The 24,505-nt window shown below is 45.0% G+C and overlaps 1 protein-coding gene across 1 annotated transcript in view; it reads right to left on the bottom strand.

Annotated features, from left to right (window-relative positions):
• Positions 1-219: 219 nt before the first annotated feature.
• Positions 220-24,505, bottom strand: part of LOC118569447 (sodium/glucose cotransporter 1-like) — a 53,683-nt gene continuing 29,397 nt past the window's right edge. Inside the window, exons 8-14 of the mRNA XM_036167194.1 lie at positions 22,142-22,277; positions 20,039-20,146; positions 16,444-16,594; positions 10,449-10,617; positions 5,575-5,790; positions 3,635-3,737; positions 220-545 (exon numbers count right to left, since the gene is read on the bottom strand). Coding sequence (XP_036023087.1) covers positions 220-545; positions 3,635-3,737; positions 5,575-5,790; positions 10,449-10,617; positions 16,444-16,594; positions 20,039-20,146; positions 22,142-22,277 — 1,209 coding nt within the window. The remainder of the gene's footprint in view (positions 546-3,634; positions 3,738-5,574; positions 5,791-10,448; positions 10,618-16,443; positions 16,595-20,038; positions 20,147-22,141; positions 22,278-24,505) is intronic.

Below are 24,505 nucleotides of genomic sequence, written 5' to 3'. Positions count from 1 at the left end.
GGAACAGACGTTCTCACGGACACAGTGCGTCAACGCGGGGACATCCGCCCTCTGTCTCTGGTCCAAGCCTGCACCGCAGCTGCTAGTGCCTGAGGCAGCCCCTGGGAGACTGCTTTCATTGGTGTGGTCTTCCGCCCCATACTGCTGGGTCTCTCTAAAGGAAATACTGTATTCCTTCATGATGAGGCGGTCTGGGGAAAGGCCGCAACTCCTGAGTCATCAAGCGTAGAAGATGTGAGCAGCCATCAGCAGCACAAAGAGAAGGATCCCGCTGACATTCACGACTCTCTTCCAGAAGGGGCTCTCCAATTCGTCACTCCAGTCCTTCATCCTCTCTTTGTGTTCCTCTCTCTTTCCGGCCGCCATTCTCCTGGCCAGAGCCTCTAAGCCTGATGACGTGTCACTGGACTCCATCTGCTCCCAGATGGCCTTTATCTTCTCCTCCATGCTATTCCCAGGGCCTATCTCGGAGCCTGACTGGGTGTCAAGACCACAAAACAAGTCCCAGAGCTTCCAGAAGCAGGTCGAGGCCTCCCCAAACATACCTGGAAGAGAGGGAGCAGAAGGTCAGGGGACAAGCAGGCTTTAGTTCAGAAGGTAGGACTTGGAAGGGAGGCCTGTCCCAGCAGAACCAAGTGCCTTGGGCCTCTTACATGAAAGCCCATTGTCAGCCTATCCAAGGAAAGTTCTCAGAGAAAACAGCTAAAGCAAACAGAGGGTGGGAAAGGGGGCTGAGGAAGTGTTGAGGGGGCTGAAAGCCCAGCGTTGTGCCCAGATCCTCTTGCTTAGGCAGCCCCAGTAAGTGTTACAGAAATGTAACTCCCTATGATGCATACGATGCCATTCTCTACTGCTGCAGGTCTAGGGCAAGTGGTAGCCGCACCGCTCCTCTGCGTGTATCTCTCCCCCCACCCCCCAATGAGGTCATTATGCTTTGGAGGACAGAGGAAACCCTGTGAGTCCTGGAAACAGACGCTGTCTTCTTCTCCAGAAAGCTCTAGTCCTCTGCTTGGCCAGCAGAGCATCTGCAGACACCTGGGCCCCGGGAGGAACATCCTACCACTGTCCAGAAGGGGAGCCCAGTAACTTCAGAAGGACTCCTAAGCGAAGCTGTACATTATTACCCAAGCGTCTATCTGCACTGGTGGTGCAGGCTGGCCCCTCAGAGCCTGTGCTGACCAGGATCAGCACCATGTTAAGCTGTATCCCACTACTGGGGGCCCACCACTGCCTAGAATGTGACCTCCCAGCCACTCCTGAGGATAGGGCAGCTCCATTTCAGTCAGAGCTGGATTCCAGCAGTTAGTTGTGCTGTGACATCTGATGTTTCATCCATTGAACAGTCTCTGAATCACCCATGTCTCCTGCCTCCTGTCCCTGCAGCTGAGGCTGGAGAAGCCTCAGGGATGGTGGAACTATCAGCCAGAGACAGAATAGCCTCCATTACAAGGTGAAGGACACTTGTAGCCAGGGAGGACCAGTCAGTGACATGGTTATCTCGTACTTTGGTGGAGAGTCCTGATCACCAGCCATGCTGTGGCGTCTGCTCTTAAGCGACCATGATATTACTCCATCAGGCAGTGTCCAGGAGCACACAGGCTACAGAGAGAGGTGCTGGAGATGTGTGGAAAAGTCAACTACTGATTCAACCACAGCCCAAGGTACCTAACAGGTGAGGCTGGATGGCAAGCGTCCGGCTGTCTCAGGGGCTGAGAGTGCACATTTTGAGGCAATGTGCATCCGGGCTCTCTCATTGACTCGTTTCCTGACTGCCAAGTGTCATCTCTCTCTAGTTCTAAAATGGGGTTTATTCTAGTTTGCTTTCTCTGTTGCTATGACAAAATACTGACCAATAGACACTTGGAGGAGCCTGGGCGGTGGTGGCACACGCCTTTAATCCCAGCACTCAGAAGGCAGAGCCAGGTGGATCTCTGTGAGTTCGAGGCCAGCCTATTCTACAAAGTGAGATCCAGGACAGGCACCAAAACTACATGGAGAAACACTGTCTTGGAAAAAAAAGAAAAGAAAAGAAAAGAAAGGAAAGGAAAGGAAGGAAGGAAGGAAGGAAGGAAGGAAGGAAGAAAGAAAGAAAAGAAAGAAAGAGAAAAGAAGGAAGGAAGGAAGAGAAGGAAGGAAAGGAAGGAAGGAAGAGAGAGAGAGAGAAAGAAAGAAAGAAAGAAAGAAAGAAACAAAGAAAGAAACAAAGAAAGAAACAAAGAAAGAAACAAAGAAAGGAAAAGAAAAAAGAAAGGAACTTGGGGGAGAAAAGGGTTTACTCCAGCTTATAGGTTACAGTCCCTTATTGAGGGGAGTCGAGGAAGCAATTCAAGGCAGGAGCATCAATCAGGGACTGTAGAGGAATGCTGCCTACTTGTTTGCTCCCAGGCTGGTATTCAGCTACCTTACCCAACCCAGGACTACCAGCCCAGGGGTGATGCTGCCCAACAATGACTTTGGCCTTCCCATATCAATCAACAGTCCAAAAAACTGCCCCCAGAGACGTGCACATAGGCCAATCTGATCTAGGAAATTCCTCAGTTGAGGCTCTCTCTTCCCAGGTGGCTCTGGGTTGCAGCAAGGGGACAGCTGGAGTCGGTTACAACAGGGATGACAAGTACACCTGCCCCATATAAGTGTATTTTGATGAAATCTGCCACTGAGGCCAGTTTCAGTTCCTTAAGAGAAGAAAAGCCATCAGCAGGAGCGGGGAGGATCTTGGAACACGGGGCCCTGTGCCCAGGACAACTGACTGCCACCCCACAGAAGGGTAGGCCCTCCCTACCAGGGTGCACATCTTGCAAGTATTGGGAGGACACACCAGGCCTCTCAGGACTCTGCAGCTCCCAGCAGGAATGTGCAGAGGACCAGAGAACTCTACCTCTTCCCAGCTAGGCCTGCTGCTTCTTCCTTCACTCCCCCAAGCTCATAGCCTGTAGCCAGTCTCTGCCCCAAACTCAAGACTAACCTCATCACATCGGCACCCCTGTTTGTGGCAGGGGCTTTAAGAAGTGCAAATCATCGCACTCACTCCCTGGGTCCTGTGGACCTACAGACTTTTTCTCCTTAACACCCTCTCCCCCCACCAGGGACACTCTCTCCTTTCTTCCTGGGACTGAAACTTAGTTCTCCCCTGACCCCAGGTCTATATCCAGGTGGGGGAAGTGCTCCCTTCCTCCCTCCCTCCCTCCCTGTCCCTTCTCAGGAGCCTCTGGTTTGGAATTCTGTAAAATTGCCCTCCTTTTACACAGGTTTATTCCCCCGCTCGGTACCACACGCCCATTGCTCTGTTGGAGGTACGCCACGGTCCTAGACTTCACCTTCACCCATCAGCCCTTGCAGTGGAATGTTCCAGAACACCAGACATCCTTGGATCCCTTCCCCCTCATTTATGCCTCCTCATCACCTGCCTTTCCCGCCACTTTGGCCTAATCTCTTCTTTTCCCTCTAGGACCCATCTGGCCTCATAGGCTCATGTGTGCCAAGAACCCCAGGAAGCATTTTAAGGGGAAGAAAGCAAGCATTTTGTCTGAAATAATGTTTCTGAGGGTAGTATGGTGGGGTAAGAGGTGCGTGGGGTAGCTGAGCCAGCTTCAGGGTCCACACAGGACTGCTTCCTGAGTCTGTTCTTCATTACCTTGCTGGGATATGGAGCTGGGGAAGATCTTCCACCTCATCTCTTTGTTTAAAGGCAACCTCCTCTGTCGGCTGTTACGTAAACTCCAGCAGAGACCATGGAGCTGGGTTGGGAGAAAGCAGGGTGGGAGGGTGTCACCATGGGACCTTAGCCTACAGCCATATATCACCACAGCCTACAGGGTAGGAGCGATGTCCCAGTAGGCTGAGGAGGGAGATTGCTTTTTAGATATTAACAGAAGGTGGAGTTTAGGGTAGAGGGGAGATAAAGGAATCGGGGAAACCTGGGTTTATGCTTTGGCTCAGGTCATATGTGATTGTATGACCTTAGCATGATAGCACAACCTGTCAGTGTTCTTCAACCGAAAGCCAAAAGTTGGAGACATTGAGTTCAGGGCTCTTCCCGTTTGGAGAGGCCAGGAACATGCATTTCTCACACTCCCTGCAGGATAGAAACTACCTACCACTTCTGTTCTACCTCTTCTAACTGTGGGGGGGCGGGGGGAGCTGGTGTCTTGCTGAGCAGGACATCATAAAAGATCAGAGCTGCTCTCATCCCAGGAGCCCTCCATGGGACATTAGAGAGTAGTAACACACGCTAGACTAGGTGGAGTCCCCTGCCTGGCTGCAGGAACGAGCTCACCTGCTCACACATTTAGAATGTCTTCACAAGCCCAAGGGGCACTCCCTCCTCTTTCCTAACCATTTCTCTGAAGAATATTTTTGGTGGGCTAGAGGGGTAGCTCCGTTGTTAAGACTGCTTGCTTAGCATGCACAAAGCCCTGGGTTTGATCCCCAGCACCACATAAAGATTTGGCACGGTGACCTGATGACACCGTATATGCATATTTTACCGCCTCCCCTCTCCTGAATGAGGTTCTGGATGTGTGGAGGCTCGTGTTCAATACTGTGCAGTATCTTTGGGCTCCTGAGCTTGTGTGAGTTGAGGGATGGTGTCATCTCTCCAGGTTATATGGTTAGAGGTACTGTATTGGGAGGGTGCGGGCGAAAGCTGGCCCCATCCTTACTGGCCCTCTCAGCTCCCTCCCCACTGGACAGCTCCTTTGTCTTTAACAGAGTTCAGTAAGAACTGGGGCAGACAGAAGAGACACTCAGAGCATACTAAGCTGACAAACTGGGGAATGGATGTGGGTTGGAAGGAAGAGGACACCTTGGACAAGTTTATTTGACTTCTCTGAGCCCAAGCTTTCTAATAAATATATAAAACGAATGACTAACACTTGCCTCCTGGGGAGCAGGAGGAAATGGCTTGTGAAGGGAAGGGTTAAGAGGTGTTTCTGGGGCCTGTAATCCTGTCCCCTGCCCTTCTGTGCGGACTGCCCTGGCGTCTATATTGAAATGAGTGAACAAAATGCTCCAAGAAAAACAAGCCTTTTGTAAGTTTCTCAAACTAAGTGAGTTTGTAGCTGATGGATCATTAAACAGCTTTTGCCTATTATATATATATATATATAGTTGTTGTTGTTGTTGTTGTTTTTCGAGACAGGGTTTCTCTGTGTAGTTTTGGAGCCTGTCCTGGATCTCACTTTGTAGACCAGGCTGGACTCGAACTCACAGAGATCCTCCTGGCTCTGCCTCCCGAGTGCTGGGATTAAAGGCGTGTGCCACCACCTGCCCAGGGCGCCTCTCATTTTGTTTTGTTTTGTTTTGTTTTTGTTTTTTTGTTTTGTTTGTTTGTTTGTTTTTTGCCAGAGCTGAGGATCAAACCCAGGGCCTTGTGCTTGCTAGACAAGTGCTCTACCACTGAGTTAAATCCCCAACCCCCTGCCTCTCATGTTTTTAAGGCAGGATCCTTTCTGCGGCACCTTGCCTATTTCTGATCCGCTCCATCCACAGTCCTCCTGTTTCCAGGAATCTAGCTTAACTGTGATTTACCATTCCCTGGGACTCTTCCCAGAGCATCTTAACAGTGGTACTTACATATTCATCCTGAATTGGTTTTGTGGATAAGGAGATGGCCAGTATGATGAGAATAGTGATGAAGAAAAGGAGAAAGCCAAAATAGAGGTAATGAAGGCCACAGATGAATTTGGGGCACTTGTGGCCTCCCTCGCAGGTCAAGGGTCCATAGAGAAACTCAGCCAGCAGTCGAAAGACACCAATTGCAGTTCCCAAAGTCAGCCCCCAGAAGGCACCCTGCCAAAGAAGCCAGACAGGAGTTACATGGGCAGAAGAAGTTAAGACAGAGTGGCATCCTCCTCCCCTTGCTGATGAGCTGGGCTCTAGAGTTAAATTTGTTATAACAAGGGCACTGATACCTTACAGTAGAGAATCTGAGCAAGGGAGGGAATGCCAGCCCCTGGCACTGTCTCTTACATCAAACAGGGGACTTGGGAAAAATTGGAAACACTGTTTGTTTGTTTGTTTGTTTCTTTGTTTGTTTGTTGACAGGGTTTCTCTGTGTAGCCCTGGCTGTCCTGGAACTCTCATTGAAGATCAGGCTGGCCTCAAACTCAGAGACCCACCTGCCTCTACCTCCCAAGTACTGGAATTAAAGACGTGCGCCACTGCCACCGCCTGGCTGAAAACACTTTTAACTGAGACCATGAATAGACATCTCAAACTGTGTCCTAAAATGAGCTTCATCTTCCTTGTTTCCCTAAGTGGGAGCCCACCCCCAAGATGCTCAAGTCAAACCCAGGAGCCACCTCCAGCTCTTCCCTTCCATGTTGTTCTACCACTATCCCTCAGCAAATCCTGTTGGCCTCTGCTTCCACGTGTGTCCAGAATCCAGTCCCTTACCATGACCCTCATCTTGTCTCATTGGGGGGGGAGGGATCCACCTTGTTCCTAACTGTCCACTGGCTCTGCAGGATCTTCTACTAGAGAATGCCTTTTCCTGGACCCTCCAGTGACTTCTCAGTACCTGCCATCAGGATCAAGCCTCACCCCTGCATCCTGGCTGACCTCACCTAGCTCCATTACTCCCCACTCGGTCACTCCATTCCTTCCTTCTTGGCCTGCTTCTGCCTCCACAGGCTGCCCACTTTGCTTCTGGCTTGAGTTCTTGCACTTGCCCTTTTTTCTGCTTAGAATTCCCCCCACATATTGGTATTTCTGGCTTTGATTTGATTCCAGGTCACTTCCTTAGCAGAGGTCTTCTCCTGCTGAGCTGTGTCCCTGTTTGTCCCACACTCACAGTCCACTCTGCAACCTCCTTCATCTTTTATAATTATTTTAAAATATTGAAGATTATTTATTTATGTATTTTATGTATATATACCTGCATGCCAGAAGAGGGTATCAGATCCCATTTTAGATGGCTGTGAGCCATCATGTGATCGCTAGGAATTGAACTCAGGACCTCCAGAAAAGCAGCCAGTGCTCTTACCCACTAAGCCATCTGTCCAATCTTCTTTTTAAAATATTTATTTTTATTACTTTTAATTATGTGTATGTGTCTGTCTTATTCAGGGTCACTATTGCTGTGATGAAACACCATGACCCAAAGCAAGTTGGGGAGGAAAGGGTTTGTTTGGCTAACACTTCCACATCATAGTCCATCATTAAAGGAAGGCAAGACAGGAACTCACACAGGGCAGGAACTTGGAGTCAGGAGCTGATGCAGAGGCCATGGAGGAGTGCTGCTTACTGGCTTGCTCTTCGTGACTTGTTCAGCATGCTTTCTTATAGAGCCCAGGACCACCAGCCCAGGTATAGCCCCCACCCACAATGATCTGGGCCCTCCTCCATCAACCACTAATTAAGAAAATGCCCTACATACAGACTTGCCTACAGCCCCATCTTATGGAGGCATTTTCTCAATTGAGGCTCCCTCCTCTCTGATGACTCTAGCCCTGTCAAGTTGACATAAAATTAATAAATGTGTAGTGATATGTAAAGTAAAAGTCTTTATGTCTAGCTTTAAGGGAAGTGTATGGTAAAGCCTTTGTGTCTGGCTTTGAGAGAAATGTTTCAGCAAAGCCTTTGCTATGTTTGGGTTAATCAGTAGAGGCTGAGAAATTGTTTTGGACTGTTTGAACCTTGAAGAAATGTTGTTTTTCTGGAGAATCCGCACTTGGTGCTATGTGAGAGCTTGCAGCTGCAATGACCTTGGTCCTAAGACGCTCCTGGCAAACCTGGAGTTCTTGTTTTTGATTATGGCCATAATCAGAAGGGACTGAGATTTATGTGTGTTGTCTGCTCTCACAGACAGCAGGAACAAGATGACTTTGGTAGTTGGAACCTTTCCCAGCCCCTATTAACCTTGTATATGTTTGAATAAAGTACCTGGAGTGAGCTAGTTGGGTGTCAGTCTTTTCTAAGAAGGCTGAACCCCTGCTCATTCAGAAAGCAAAGACTTAACATCTTGGAGAGCTTCTCTCTCTACTGTGGGGAACATCGAACAATACAAATGCTCTTAACAAGTGAAGCTATCTCTCTCACCCCACCCTACCCCAACCCACCTCACATTCTTTTATTTTTTATTTTTTTATTTTTTTGGTTTTTCAAGACAGGGTTTCTCTGTAGTTTTGGAGCCTGTCCTAGACTAGCTCTGTAGACGAGGCTGGCCTCAAACTCACAAAGATCCACCTGTCTCTGTCTCCCGAGTGCTGGGATTACAGGCGTGCACCACCACTGCCCGGCCACATTCTTTTAAATACTCTGTGTTACCATCACAAAGATTTACCTGCTTCTTTGGTGTTATCTGTCTCCCCCAGTCAGACTGTCCTCTTTTTCAGAGTAAGGACTAGATCTTGGCTCGAGAGTTATATCTAGAGACTGTTTCAAGCTGGGGTGGATGTAAGACAGGGCCTGGAAAAATGCTTTAGGTTAATAGAGGTATTGGAAGTATATACTGAGCCAGAATCTCTTGAGCAGGAGAGCTTTGGGGATGCCCAATATCCCCAGGTCATTGTCATCAAAAAGAGGCAAACTTCCATGACTGCCTCCCCTCCCTGCCCATCCTTTTCCAAGGAGAGCAAAGTGAAGCAACTCTGGGGACCAACTTACTCCTCTGACATTGATGCTACTAAATTAAGTCTTTGTAGGGCTGGAGACATGGCTCAGAGGTTAAAAGCACCGACTGCTCTTCCAGAGGTCCTGAGTTCAATTCCCAGCAACCACATGGTGGCTCACAACCATCTGTAATGAGATCTGGCGTCCACTTCTGTATACATAATAATAATAAATAAATAAATAAATCTTAAAAATTAAGTCTTTGTGAGCTGGGTGCACTGGTAGCACTGGCATGTATTCTAAGGGACCGAGCACCTGAGATGAGCCTTGGAGAAAGTCTCAGCCAGATGGAGCAGCCAAAATACATTCCTGGCAAAGCAATCCATGAAGCGGGTAGAAGATACTTCAGCAATCACCAGTTTGAGCAGCCTGGACCTGTAGGCTGTGCATGGAATGGGCAGGGTCTGACAAGTGTGTAGGGCCAGATCACAAATGGCCTTGGGTATGTATATGGGAATTTGTGCAAGGCCACACTACTCATTTCTGTCCAGGGTAACAAGAACGTTTAAGACATGATTCAAAAAATTTTAAAGACAATAAAAAACATGAGAACTTGGCTAATTGTGCCTTCAAAGTGTCAGGTCCAATTCCCCACACCTCAAAAGGTAGTCTAAATTTCCAGAAATGGGCTCAACCTAGACTGTAGGAGGATTTCTGGCGGCTAGATAAAAGCCAGCATGCCTCAGTGTGAAGTCTCAAACCCAGGACAAATGGCTGAGGTGTCTATCTAACATATCAGATCAGACCAGGCAGTCAGGTTCTTCCAGCATCCCTCAGTCCCTACCTGTTACAGGGTATGACTAGCATACCCTGCTCCCTATCCTGAACTCTGCAGTCCAGGGGGCTGGGCTGCCCTTCCCTATCTAATCCAGCCGTGTTGGTTACCCCTCTTCTTTGGTCCTGCTGGCTGCAGCACCTGGTTCCCCTCTCTCCCTTCCCTTTCTCCCTCTCCTCACATCCTCACATGGCCCAGCTCAAGCTGATCATGCCCACTCTGGTCTCTCCAAGCTGTCTCTCACTCTGTCCGTGCTCCCCCTTTTATCTACCATAAACTTTCTCCTCCACCATATCTAGGAGCAGTCATGTCCTTTATTTGGTATTTCCTTTTTTTTTTTTTTTTTTAAATTTACTCAGGAACTTGTAAAGCTGATTCCTCTCTCCCAAAAGGATGCTATCAAAAGGAGTCATCTCCCTTATGGTTGGCTGAAAGAGCATATGGCTATTACATGTCAAAGCTCACACTGGTCTCCAGACTCCCTCGGTATCACAAGTACCGGTTACACTTTCAGAGTCCAGGCTAGCATGTTAACCCTTCTCACCTCCTTTCTTACCCTAAACTCCCCCCAGTTCCTGGGTTTCCTTCTCCCAGCTACTCATTCTCTTTATAACCCTGCTATTCTTACAATGTTTCTCTTCTTCTTCTTCTTCTTCTTCTTCTTCTTCTTCTTCTTCTTCTTCTTCTTCTTCTCTCTTCTCTCTTCTCTCTCTCTCTCTCTCTCTCTCTCTCTCTCTCTCTCTCTCTCTCTCTCTGTTCTCTCTCATATCTATATTAAAAGCCCTCCCTTCCAGGCAGTGGTGGCCCATGCCTTTAATCCCAGCACTTGGGAGGTAGAGGCAGGTAGATCTCTATGAGTTCCAGGACAGCCTGGGCTACAGAATGAGTTCCAGGAAAGGCGCAAAGCTACACAGAGAAACCCTGGGGTGGGGAGCTCCCTTTAACCAAATGATGTCCTCAAGTGAACTCTTGATACCTAAGAGACCTCCCTAAAGCAGTCCTTATAAAGACATCCACAGTGTGAAGACAGCCCCTCACATCATTCCACATGAGTACCCACCTGCTCATTGACTCTCTTGCAAAATACAGCCAGCAGAAAGACGGCAGTCACACTCGGTGTCAGGCAGCTCTTAAAAATCAGCATGTACTCAAAAAGTGTCTCACTGGATGCTATTTCCATAGTGGGGATCCAGACAATGGTGACAGCAAGTAAGATTATAACAAAAAACCTGTGAATGAAACCAACACTCAGTGATAATTTGAAGATTTTTTTCTCCTGCAAAAAAACCTACAAATCCTAACCAGTAGCTTTTCCTTAGTTGCTTATGTTTATTATTATTACTACTACTGTTATAATTACGGTCTATTTTAGGGAAAGTTTCATGACCTGCTGAGAATTTATATTCTTCAGTGTTTGGAAGAAATGTACTATAAATGTCTAGTAGACCTATTTGATCTAGGATGTCATTTAAATCAGATGTTCTCAGTTTATTTTTTGTTAGAATGAACTGTCTGTGGAGAGACTGGACTATTGAAGTCACCCACACTTTTAAGTTAGGACTAGTCTGTTTCTTTACATCTAGTGGTGTTTGTTTTAGGAAGTTGAGCTCAGCAGCCTTCATCTCTTGATGAAATGATCCTCTTCATCCCTTTGGATTAGTTTTGGTTTCAAGTCTATTTTGTTTGAATACTAAGACCTTCTTATTTTCTAGTTCCAATTGCTTGGAATGCCTTTTCCCAGCCTTTCACATAACCTGGTATCTATTTTGGTGGTAAAGTACATTTTTTAGGCAATAAAGAGATAGGTCCCATTGAGATTTTTAACTCAATCTGTTGAGGGCACTAGGTCCTTGTTCCCACACTCGGGAACCCAGGAATGTTAAGCACACAGGGTTGCCTCTTCAAAGGAAGAGATGTGTAGCCTGTCTTCTGCCCAGAAGGCTGGGAATGGGTGTGGTTAACAACCTGGTGACCTCTGTGCTGTCTGTAGGGCCAGACCACACTTGGCTCCCCCAGACCCTTCTGTTTATCTCAGACATCCTCTCTAGACTCTCTTCCTGAACATCGTTTCTCGGTCAATAGAACACATCAATATGGGAGATATCACATATCTGCACATGGAAGTGGAGGTGGTTAATAGCCTGGTAACTTTTGCACTATCTGTATAACCAAGACCACACCAGATCCTCCCCAGACCCTTAAGATGTCACAGGTAGTCAATCTATTGAACACATTGTGCTGGCTGTCTTTGTGTCTCAACTTGACACAAACTAGAATCATCAGAGAGGAAGAAGCCTCAGTTGAGGAAATGCCTCCATGAGATCCAGTTGTAAGGCATTTTCTCAATTAGTGATGAATGGGGGTGCAGGGACAGCCCATGGTGGGTGGTGCCTTCCCTGGGCTGGTGGTCCTGGGTTCTATAAGAAAGTATACTGAGCAAGCCAGTAAGCAGCACCTCTCCATGGCCTCTGCATCAGCTCCTGCCTCCAGGATCCTGTCCTCCTTGAGTCCCTGTCCTGACTTCCTTCAGTGATGAACTGTGATAGGGAAGTGTAAGCCAGATAACCCTTTCCTCCCCAACTTGTCTTTTGGTCATGGTGTTTCGTCATAGCAATAGAAAACCTAAGACACCCATCTTTATGGAAGAGGTCACATGGACTTTGCAAAAAGTTTTGATGCAGTCATGCTTTGAGCTTTATTGTGCATACATAATTGAGTTGTCACCAGGAATTTTTTCCTCAAAATTGTGCTGTACTTAAATATGTCTAAAACATACTGCCTAGTGTTAGACTAAAGAAGTTTGAACCAACACTGGCTACTGAGCTATGTTGAACCAGACTTCCTTCTTGCTTCCCACAGACTGACACTCTGCTGGCTGTGATGTTTGAACACACACACACACATATACACACACACAAACACACACACACATACACACACACACATACACACACACACACACACACACACACACACACCAATCTGCCAGTCTGTATCTCTCTATTACAGAATCAGTACCATTAACGTTTAGAGTTATTGTTGAAATGTTAAGTACCCTTTACTGAGCTACAGTGTATCATATTTCCTTAATTCTCATGTGCTTACCTGATGTTCTAATATGCTTTATTCTTCCTTATAGCCTCGTAGATGTGTTTTTCTTTCTCTTCAGTCCAAAGGATTTCTTCAAATATCTTATGTAGAGCTGGATTAATTGTCATAAGTTCCTGTAACCCGTTTTTATCACGGGGAGGTTTTTCTTTCTCCTTCAATTATAGCAGGTAGTTTTGGTGGGTATAGTGGTCTAGGTTGGTAGTTTTGTCTTTCAGGACTTGAAATACCTCATTCCAAGCCCTCCTTGTTTTTAAAGATTCTGTTGATAAGTGTGCTGTTGTTCTGATGTGTCTGCCTTTGTATGTGACTTGGTGTTTCTGTCTTACAACTTTCAATATACTGTCTTTGTCCTATAGTTAGTGTTTTAACTATAATACAACATGGGGAGGACTGACTTCCTGACTTCATTCAGCTATTTGTGTTTTCCTGAAGTTCATTCAAGAATGTGTGTCCTCTTCGAGTTCTTTGAATATAATCATTCTTTTGAATCCTTTATTTGGAATTTCATCTAATTCATGCTCACCAGAGGCTTAATGATTTTTTGGGAGGAATCATATTGCCTTGCTTTTGCATGTTTCTTACATTTTTATGTCAATCCTTGTGCATATGGAACTAAGTCACAACGTTCAATCACATATTCTTTCAATAGAAATGTTTACAGTGTTTAAGAAGGCCTAGATCATTGTACAATTGAGGTGTCACTTTCCTCTGGGCCACCATTATTTGGGGCACAGTCTCACATCTCTTGGCATCCCTCCTTAAGCTCTCAGAAACGCCTGTCACACACAGATGCTGGTCCCATAAGTAGACTCATGGGTCAGGTCATAGATGAGTCACAACTCTGAGCAGGTGTGCTGCTTGGAACCTGAGTATATGTGGTCCTGACTCAACATTTCTTCCCCACAGTCCAAAGGAATCCTGCTGGCCAAGTTGCAGCACTTAGTATTATGAACCTTGTTCTTGGTTTCCTGAGGATGTGGCTTACAAAGAGTCCAGGGCTGCCATTCCACCAACCCAGGAGGAGTCTGTTTAAAATAACATCTCAAGTAAGTGCTGAGAGGTTTTTAATTACCAAACCATTTGTCTTTGTTTTTATTTTTTGTTTTTGTTTTTGTTTTTGTTTTTTTTGGTTTGGTTTGTTTGTTTTTTGTTGTTGTTGTTGTTTGTTTGTTTTTTGTTTTTTGTGTTTTTTGAGCTGAGGATCGAACCCAGGGCCTTGTGCTTGCTAGGCAAGCACTCTACCACTGAGCTAAATCCCCAGCCCCCATTTGTCTTATATTGAAAAGGAAATCACTTCAAGGAACATGCAAATGGTTTAAATAAATGTTTATAATCATAAAATCCTAGCTATTTAACTCAAATATTTAGTCTATGAACAATTCATAAGATAACTTTTATAAATTTGGTTTGATATGTGCCACCCCATTAATTTTTTAACTTAGCCCACCTGCTGTTTTCTTCTCATCCTTTTTGGGGTTTAATTTTAACTACTCACATATTTTATTAGTCTCTATTTTCTTTCTATTAACTTGCTAAACATTCTTGAACTCCTCTCTTATTGCCTAGTTGAGAACTAAATGCATTATTGGTATACTCTGGCCCAAGTTTTACCTTTATCATATCTCTAGTATCTCTGTCTAGAACCTTAGGACACTTACGTTTCATTTAGCCCCTCCTCAGGTTCTCACATGTTATTTAGCAATATGAAACTGAAATCTTGGGCTGGGAAGAGGATTCCATGAGTAGAGCACCTGCCACAGGAATGTGGAGGCTCCAGTCGAGATTCCCAGAACCCACAAAAAAAAAGTCATAGGCAAAGCAATCCATCTGTAATCTCAGTGTGTGGGGGAGGGGAACGGGGAATTCCTGGATCGAACTGACTAACCAGACTAGCCAGAAGGGTGAGCTCTGTGTTCCTTCCATGCGAGCTCCTGCTTCAATAGACACAGTAAGAGAGACTGAAGACTAACAGTATCAGCCTCACTTGTGTGTGAGCAAACACACACATGCAAAAACACCTGATTTTTTACAAAGAAGCCAGAAATACACAGTGTAGGAAAGACAGCAATCTCCAACAAATGCTTCTCCTCAGACTAGATGCTACATGCAGAAGAATACAAATAGATCCATACTTCTCACACTGTACAAAACTCAACTCCAAATGCATCGAGGACCCAAATGTGAGACCAGACACCCTGAATCTGATAGAACTGAAGGTGAGAAATGGGCTTTAACTCACCAAGACCCACAGCTGGACAATATAGAGAGAGTGGGAGATTTTGGAGCACTCGGTCCCGAATGGCATGCCTTCATCAATCCCTCCCCTCAGGGTTCAGGGGTCTATGTGGAAGAGGCGGAAGAGAGACTGTGGCCATGTGCACAAAGTCTACACAAGCTCAATCCAGATGGGGTTCCAGCATTGAGAGGGGGAAGTAGACATTGGTTTCCATGCCTAACCAAAAAGCTGTCTGCATTTGACACCTGCTTGCAAAGGAAAACGAGTTTTCTCCATTTGAGTCTCACTGGGTAGATTAACTATATTTAGAGTCAGCCCTGGACCCAGCAGCAGATGGCCAACACCACAGGAACTCAGTGGTATTTTTTAGACTTTTTGTTTCATTTTCTTTGTTTGAGCATTTTTTGTCTTTTTTTTTTTTGGGGGGGGGGGGTCAAGACAGGGTTTCTCTGTGTAATTTTGGTGCCTTTCCTAGAACTCACTTTGTAGACTAGGCTGGCCTCAAACTCACAGAGATCCACCTGGCTCTGCTTTCCGAGTGCTGGGATTAAAGGCCTGTGCCACTGCCGACCCGCCTGTCTTATTTTTCTTTTGCTTGTATATTTTTGTTTCCTTTTTTAGTTTCTGTGGGGTGTTTGTTTGTGTGTGTGTGTGTGTGTGTGTGTGTGTGTGCGCACGCGCGCGCGTGTTTCTTGTTTTTTGGTTTGGTTTGGTTGGGTTGGTTTTTTTTGTCTGCTTGTTTTTTAAAAAAGAGAAAGAAAGGCCACAGAGTTGGTGGGTAGAGAGATGGAGGGAATCTGGAAGGAGTTGGAGGAGGATAAAAGTGTGATCAGAATATATATATTGAATGAAAAACTTTTTTCAATTAAAAAGAAAGAAAAGTGAAAGTTTCTGTGGTGTTATTGTGTTCCCCAAAATATTGTGTGACCCTAATAAACTTATCTGGGGTCAGAGACAGAACAACTACAATATTTAACATAGAGGATAGGCAGTGGTAGCACACGCCTTTAATCCTAGCTTTCTAGAGGCAGAAACCCATGTGTTCAAGGATACAGCCAGCATGGAGACATACGCCTTTAATCCCAGGGAGTGACTGGCAGAAAGAGAAAGATATATAAGGCGTGAAGACCAGAAACTAGCAGCATTCTGACTGGTTCAGCATTTGGCTGGTTAAGCTTTTAAGCTTTGAGCAGCAGTTCAGCTGGGATTCATTCTGGATGAGGACTCAGAGGCTTCCAGTCTGAGGAAACAGGACCAGCTGAGGAACTGGTGAGGTAAGGAAGCTGTGGCTTGTTCTGCTTCTCTGATCTTCCAGCATTCACCCCAATAACTGGCCTCAGGTTTGATTTTATTAATAAGAACCTTTTAAGATTCCTGCTACTACAAGTTCCCTTTAACAGTTTTCATGAGGATCAAGTGAGATAATGGGTCAGCTTATATAAATATCCCTTGATGGAATATTTAGGAGAGGTACATCAAACTATGCTCATTTTTATTATCATTATGAGAATTGTTTTCTTTTTACCATGTGGAAACAGTATTCTGTGTGATAAAGCATTACATTATCATTGCAAAACTTCATGTAAAAGTAACCCTCCAGCCATGAAGACAAAAAAAAAGGGGGGAGGGATATTTCTACGTCAAATAATTCAGCCTATTTTTCAGGCAATCGTTGACATTACTGACTAATGTGACCAGAACACTTCACCTTCCAGCTACCATGATCTCCTTTTCAGTGGCTGTGGGCCGAATCCTGGTGTAAATGTTCAGGGTGAACAGGGCACTGGAACTGTTGAAGATGGACGTCAGGGAGGACATGATGGAGGCACAGACTGTGGACATCATAAAGCCTTTTAGGCCTAGAAGAAAGAGAAAATACTTCCTGGACTGCCAGCTCTCTGACCAGGCCAGAGAAGGCCTTGACCTCCTAAGGAACACTTCCAACCCAACTTTAAAAGATGCAGCTTTTACCCAGAGTGGAATTCCCTCTAAGACGTTGTGCTACATCTATCCATGGTTCCTGCTGAGTTACAGAACAGTGGGAGCCATTCTTTCTTGGGGGGGGGTCTGTGTCAGGCTTTATCATCCTTACTACAGCCCCGTGTGATGGATGCCATTGCTTATCCCCCAGCTTGGAGAAGTTCTTGCTATATAAAATATTGGACTCTTCATCGGTGAAGTGGGCATATGGTACCTACCATGAGGCTATTAAGGAGCAGACAGAGTAAGCAGGTGAGTTCACACAATGCCCAAAGAGAAAGCATTCGCCCAACACTATAGAAATGTAACAACTTGGTACCACTACCTGGGAGGCTGCCTGGTGAGGGGGATATGTTGTGTGATATTTTGTTTGTGTTCTGACAAATAGAGCTTGCCTGGAGATCAGAGGGTGGAGCTAGCCAATAGTTAACCTTAGAGGTCAGGCAGTGGTAGCACACACCTTTAATCCCAGCACTAGGAAGGTGGAGACTGGACTATAAGGTGGGTGGAGACAGGAATATAAGGTGGGTGGAGACAGGATCTTGGCCCCATTTGGTCAGAGGATTCGTAGAGGTAGGAAGTGAATGTGGCAGCTCCTTTGCTTCTCTGATCTTTCAGCTTTCATCTGACTCCAGGTTTTTATTGAATAAGACTAATTAGGATTGGGCTTCATATGGCACCCAAATGTTCAGCAAGAATTTCCATGTAAAGCCTGAAAAGGCTTTAAAAAGGATTTTAAACACACAAAAACAGAGTCAAAACTCGGCTTCTTGATAACTGCTTTTTCTTGGGTAGGCTCTGTTTGCTAGTGGCAAGCAGAGGCATGGCTCCTTTAAGAGAAAAATTCCTGACTTAGAGCTATCAACAAAAACTGCATGGCTCTTTTAAGGGGACCTGCTACCAAATACTTGATGGGGTTTGTGAGCAGTGAGTAGTGGGCTACTAATGGCAGCATGGACCCAGAAGCTCTTAGAGAACCAGGCAGGGCAGAGGTAGAGGTCCTATCCTCACCACTTAGCAGTTTCAAGGCTCATGTGGTCAGAAAAAGATAGAGATATGCAATAAAGACAGAAAACAATCTCTAAATGGTTTACAGTTTGTTTGGAAAATGTGCATAGACTTGGGAGAGAGAGAAGAGAAAGGGTAGAAACAGTCATAGATTTTTAAAAGTGATTAAAAATAATAGTGAAGTCCTTAAAAGGGGAATAGAATAAAAATATGATAAGCCAAGTAAAGATGGAAAATACACAGAGAGTCTGGACTCTATTTTATTGTGTTGTCTTTGGATTTTTGACTGTTAATGGGAAAATAACTGATGAGAGACATTCTACTAAATTAAACCAACCTATGTATTTTTAAAATATCTTGAAATTTTAAGTCAAAAGATATATTGCTTTGGGAAAGAGGTTCTGCTTTTATTTCCACAGGAAATGAGAGGCTCTGGACTCATTCTGGGTTAAGAAAAGTCAAGTTTGATTAAGGAAGACCCCCTGAAAAATCTCCAATGGGAGCAGATGGCCCAGGTGATCCAACGTTTCAGAACACCTCTATTGCAGTTTCCTCTGAGTTCTACATCCAGAACAGCTTCAAGGCTGCTGAGGTGATCAGCCTCGCAGAATTCTCCAGTCAGGACTTGACCATAATCCTGAATTTTCCCAGGGTCTCACAAAGATTACCAGTGTCCCCAAACAGCAGGAACTAGTCTAGAGAACTACACCCACATTTCCAAAAGATGGGTTATGGATATTTATTATCATATAAGAAGAGTTGGGTACAAGTTGGTATTGGTAATGGTCAAGGAAAAAGCTGAACAAAGGAGATTAGATTCAGGGATCTCATGGTAAAAAGAAAAGGGGGTTTAGAAATGTGATAATACAAGTTAGGATAGAAAGTGAATTAGTTACAACACTTTGAACTCACCAAGATAGGATAGACAATGGAGTGTTTTCTCTGAATTTGCCAAATGCTAATGGATTATACATTGTTAATATAATTATTGCCTTATATATTTGTATATAGTTATTGTACTTAATGTATAACAGTTTTTCTATTTTAGTTAAAACCTTTGCTTTTTGTTTTGACAAAAAGGGAGAAATGTGTGATATTTTGTTTCTGTTCTGACAAACAAAGCTTGCCTGGAGATCAGAGGGCAGAGCTAGCCACTAGTTAATCACAGAGGCCAGGTAGTGGTAGCACACACCTTTAATCCCAGCACTTGGGGGAAGGAAGCAGAAAGATCAGAGTGAAGGCCACTCTGGACTACGTTAGGTTGAACCAATCTAAAATAGAAACAGAGCCAGACGGTGGTGGTGCATGCCTTTAATCCCAGCACTAGGGAGGTAGAGACAGGAATATAAGGTGGGTGGAGACAGGATCTTGGCCCCATTTGGTCAGAGGATTCATAGAGGTAAGAAGTGGCTGTGGCTGCTCCTTTGCTTCTCTGATCTTTCAGCTTCCACCCTAACATCTGACTCTGGGTTTTTATTGAATGAGACTAATTAGGATAGTGTTTCAGGGATGGCTCTGTTTGAAAATTTCTTTGTGCTATCAGGAGATAGCACAATATCTAAAGATATCTGAAGATAACCAGGACCTCACCTGGAGACCCCCCACGAAAGTACCATAACTGACTTTAATAGGCCCTTCAAGGCTGGAAGACACAGACTGGGATTCTAGAATTGGCTCTCCTTCAAGCACTCCTCCCAGTCAAAGCCCTGGCTGCACCAGCACAGGGCACTTCCCCAGGCTCAGAGTCAGAGTCAGACAGCTCCCTTCCTAGACTGCAGCATGGTCAGTATTGAAGTTTATGGAAACGTTGCTCTCAAGAGCTGACACAGATATTGTTGTCTTTAAAAATATTTATTTGATCATTTTACCAGAATCTGCAAAACAAGGAGATAAATACAAAGGCTCATGGTCCACCTAATAATGAGCATTATCTGACTGCTAGGTAATTGCCTGGCTCTTTAACTAATTCTACTGTATAATAAGCAATTTGAGGACATCACTCTTCTTGCTGGTGTTTGTTCTCTGGGGCTTATAACAATGCCTTACACTGCAAGGAATGGATTTTCTGAAGAAAAAAAAAAAGGGCAGATTGGGCCTCCATGAGGATGTACACTTCCAGTGTTGGAAGGAAGGCAAGGGCCTATGCTCCTACCTGAGTAAGCAAGTTCGCTCCAGTGCTAACCACTCCCAATGTGCAGACTGCCTCTACATGCAGAATGATGGGCTGGCTGGTCAGGGCCACTCCTGTATTCTCACTCCTACCTGTCTCGCCAAGGAGAGTCATGTAGCTCTTGGTGGAAAGGCCCACTTCTTACCAGAAGGCATCACTCTTAGCACCAGCACTGGATAAGCTAGGGTACTACAACCCGTTCGTTGGCCACAGAACTTCTGACATTCTGAAGGTACGACACATGCCACTTGATCTGCAGCGAGAAGGAATGGTCACATCAATATCGTGGTTCAGAGCTCTCAAACCTGGGCTGGGGGAAGGGAAGTAGATCAGGAACCACAGGTATAAAGGTAGATGTCAGATTGGTCCAGTGGAGATTTATCCAGTTCATGATCCTTCTACACGTTGGAACAAAGAGCTGGGACTCAGGATCCTAGAAGTCAAGTGATTTGATCCTTCTACTGACCCAAGCCATGAGACCTCTACAAGGCTTTCAATGATCTCAATGAAGTGTTAAGGAAATCTGTGAACCACCCACCATGTACTAACATTGGAACCGCCCAGAAACTTATTACCTTTGCGCCCAAGATGGGCATGATTCACCATAATAAATTGGACTCCAAGTCTTGGAGAGCAGAGGGGCCAATTTTCTAATTTATCAAAAAGAAACATCTATGAGCTCTAACAACACTGCTTGATTACTGAAGAGCAAATGGAGAAATGTTGAGACTCCTCTCTATTAAAGCTGGGGGAATGGGCACAGGAAGAGAGAAGCATGTCTGGAGGCAGGACTGGAGGGTGGAATAGAGTGAGAGATGGCCACTGCTTATGTTACTTAGCACTAAAAATTGTTCTGCATTCCTTGGGCCTTGTCAAAAGCATTTAGCAGTATGCAGTCCTAGAAGTCACTCATTCTACCTGGGCTGCTAGTTTTTTGTGTATTTAACCCAAGCTAGGGCCATCTGGAAAGAGAGAACCTCGATTAAGAAAATGTCCCCGTCAGATTGGCCCGTAGGCAAATCTGTGAGGCATTTTCTTAATTAATGATTGATGGGAGAGAACCCAGCTTACTGTGAGTGGTGACACCCCTGGGAATGGGGTGGGGGTTCTAGGTCATATGAGAAAGCAAGCTGAGCAAGCCATGAGGAGCAACAGTAAGTAGCTTTCCTCCATGGCCTCTGCTTCAGATCCTGCCTCTACATTCCTGTCTTGAGTCCCTGCCCTGATGTCCCTTAGTGACAGACAGTCACAATAAATCCTTACCCCCCCATCCCCCCCACCCCCAAAATTACTTTTAGCTATGGTGTTTTATCACAGCAACAAAACTTAACCAGGACATTACTCTTGCAGCTATACCTACCAGGCTAGTAAATGTTCCCTTACCTAATGAATAAGCAGACTCACATTGCCTGAGAGACAGGTCAAGCTAGCCAAACTCAATTGATACTGGGAGTGAAATACATTATGGAATTCTGGTCACTCATTAGGAGAAGTTAATAGCTTTTAATAGAAAGAAGGAGGGCCAGCTGGGCAGTGGTAGCACATGCCTTTAATCCCAGCACTCAAGAGGCAGAACCATGAGAATCTCTTTGAGTTTGAGGCTAGCCTGGTCTACAGAGCGAGATCCAGGACAGGCACCAAAACTACACAGAAAAACCCTGTCTTGAAAAACCAAAAAAAAACAAAAACAAAAACAAAAAAACAAAAACAAAACAAAACAAAACAAAAAAAGAATGAGGCCTTTCTCCAAGTCTTTTTTTTTTTGGAGCCGAGGATTGAACCCAGGGCCTGTGCTTGCTAGGCAAGCACTCTACCACTGAGCTAAATCCCCAACCCCTCCAAGTCTTTCTTTACACCTACATCAGCCTCTTCCAAATTGTCTCATGAGTTCAGCAAGTGCTGGGAATGCTCCGTCTAGAGCTGTGAGAAATACTACATCAAAGAGATCCCACTACAGCACCTGATGCACACAGCATAAGGTCTGTGAAGTGACAGAGCAATCCAAACTCCTAAAGACTGTCCCAAAGTTGTGTCTGGGTCTCTGGTGGAGGGAGGGGTAAGAACGTGTCTGTCTCATTAGGGGAAGTGCTTGGATCCATTCTTCATTTCCTTGTCGCTTTGGGGTTTCTGTACTGCTGTCCATCACAAGAGCCTCTACTCAAATACATTCTAAAGAGGCACCTGAGGCAATTCAGTAACTAGTATACCATGGGAGACCTCTAAGAGCATGTCAGGATCAAGAATTTACCTGGGAACAGGATGCGGCTGATCATCCCTGGCATCACCACGAGGAACATGGGCAGTAGCTTCAGGTATCCACACAAGAGGCAGCCACCTTTCATATGAAGCTTGCTCTTTCCTGCCAGGAACCTCTGGACAGAAATCTGCCAGAGAAAAGACAAGGGGGTGGAGTCAATGGTGTAGTGGGTGGAGTTAGTGGCACATAAGGGCCCAGCTCCCTCTGCTCAGGTAGGATACTTGTATCTGTTGCAACAGCAGGAAATACATTCTGGTGGGTTTACCAAAATGGCCAACGTGCATCCAAATAATGTACTGAATGTTACACTCTTAGAGAATATTCAAATAGTGGTAAAATATGCCCGTGGTGACTTAAAGGCACTGGATACAAAATAGTGTATATACTGTGATATTGAGTCTAGAAAAAAAAATCCACAAGAATGAATCAGTGTGATAATGCGATTTAGCAGATAAGACTTTTGTTGTTTGTTGCTTTCTTTACATTTTCTTTATTTTCAAAGTACATTAGTTTAATCATTGGGGAAGAATGGAATTGTGATACGGTCCCATGTGACAGAAACTGACTCTTGAGGGATCTACAGGCAGCTGCTTCTGGCCTCAGGGTGGAGAGGTGCCAATGGCGAGCATATGGAGGGGACACAGGCTGCCATTCCTGGCCACAGAACAGCTGGTCCCCCATGGAAAGTACCGGAATTGACATTGTGTAGAAGAAATACTGACATGAAACCACAAGTGAAATGACAGCGCATCGTCTTGAATTTGCAGAAGGAAAGAGGATGGCATGCAAGAGGAAAGAGAGCTGAGAGTTCCTGAAGAAGGGAGAATCTTCAGATCGAGCAGTCACGGTGAATCCTAAACAAAACAGGGCACAGAACAGCTGGTCTCCTATGGAGTGACAGTGCAGGGCCAGAAATGTGATCCCTATGCTGAGGGTGACCACATTAAACCCCTCCGCAGGGAGGCCTAAGCACATCAGTGTTCTGTCAACTGTAACTGAGGGAAAAGTCATTTTAAAATGCTGGGAAGCCAAACTGTTGACAGTTTTCTGTCACTTTTCTCTAATTAAATTTTTGTTTTGTTTTGGTTCAGTTTTGGTTTGAGACAGGGTTTCTCTATGTGGCCCTGGCTGTCATGGAACTCACTCTGTAGCCCAGGCTGGCCTCGAACCCAGAAATCTGTTTGCCTTTCAATTTTAATAAAAATTAAAAATTTTTATTAGAATTCTGGGCAGTGGTGGTGCATGCCTTTAATCCCAGCACTCAGGAGACAGAGGCAAGTGACTCTCTGAGTTTGAGACCAACCTGGTCTACAGAGTGAGTTCCAGGACGGCCAGGGCTACAAGGAAAAAACCCTGTCTCAAAAAACAAAACAAAACAAAAAATCAATTAGAGCATGGGGTATAACTCAGAACATTAAGTTATACCTACATCACTTAAGATCCTGGATTCCAACCCCAGCACCACAATTTTGCTTTTTCTTAAATAATTTCCTTCATAATTTAGGCAGTTATGGATTCTACTCCTGTGCTTTTAATGAGTAGCCTTATATTTTTCAACATGGAAACAACATAAAGTAAATATTCTTCTGCATAATTCAATGTCTTTAGACAGATTAACTACAATCTGTAGTGTCAAGCTTATTTCAGTTTTATCTTGTATTAATGATGGGTGGTGGTGGTAGTGGTGGTGGTTATGATGATGATGGTGGTGGTGATGGTGGTGGTGGTGGTGATGATGGTGGTGGTGGTGATGGTGGTGGTGGTTATGATGATGATGGTGGTGGTGGTGGTGGTGATGATGATGGTGGTTATGGTGATGATGATGGTGGTGATGGTGGTGGTGGTGGTGATGATGGTGATGATGGTGGTGGTGGTGGTGGTGGTGGTGGTGGTGGTGGTAATGATGGTGATGATGATGGTGGTGATGGTGATGATGATGATGGGTGGTGGTGGTGGTGATGATGATGGTGGTTATGATGATGATGGTGGTGGTGGTGATAACAAAAACGATGATGATTATAGTGATTGGGACCAAATTCAGGACCTGAATGCTAAATGAAGATTCTATTGCTGAAGTACATCCCTGGCCCTTGGCTTTATTGGATAAGATCTTTTTTTTTTTAATCTTTGAGACTTTCACACATGTATGCAATAAAATATGATCATATCCATTCCACATTGGCCCCCTTCAACTTCCTATGGATCCCACTAACATATCTCCCTCCCAAGTCTGTGTCATCTTTTTTGTTTGTTTGTTTGTTTATAATAACTCACTAAATCCTGCTATTGCCACCTATATGTACATGAGTGTGAGGCCACTCCCTCAAGCATGAGCAACCTACTGTGGCCATACCT

Source organism: Onychomys torridus, chromosome 18 (assembly GCF_903995425.1).
Source record: "Onychomys torridus chromosome 18, mOncTor1.1, whole genome shotgun sequence".
Classification (NCBI taxonomy): Eukaryota; Metazoa; Chordata; class Mammalia; order Rodentia; family Cricetidae; genus Onychomys; species Onychomys torridus.
The sequence above is the reverse complement of the archived record's forward strand: the minus strand, read 5'-3'. Positions and strand labels throughout refer to the sequence as shown.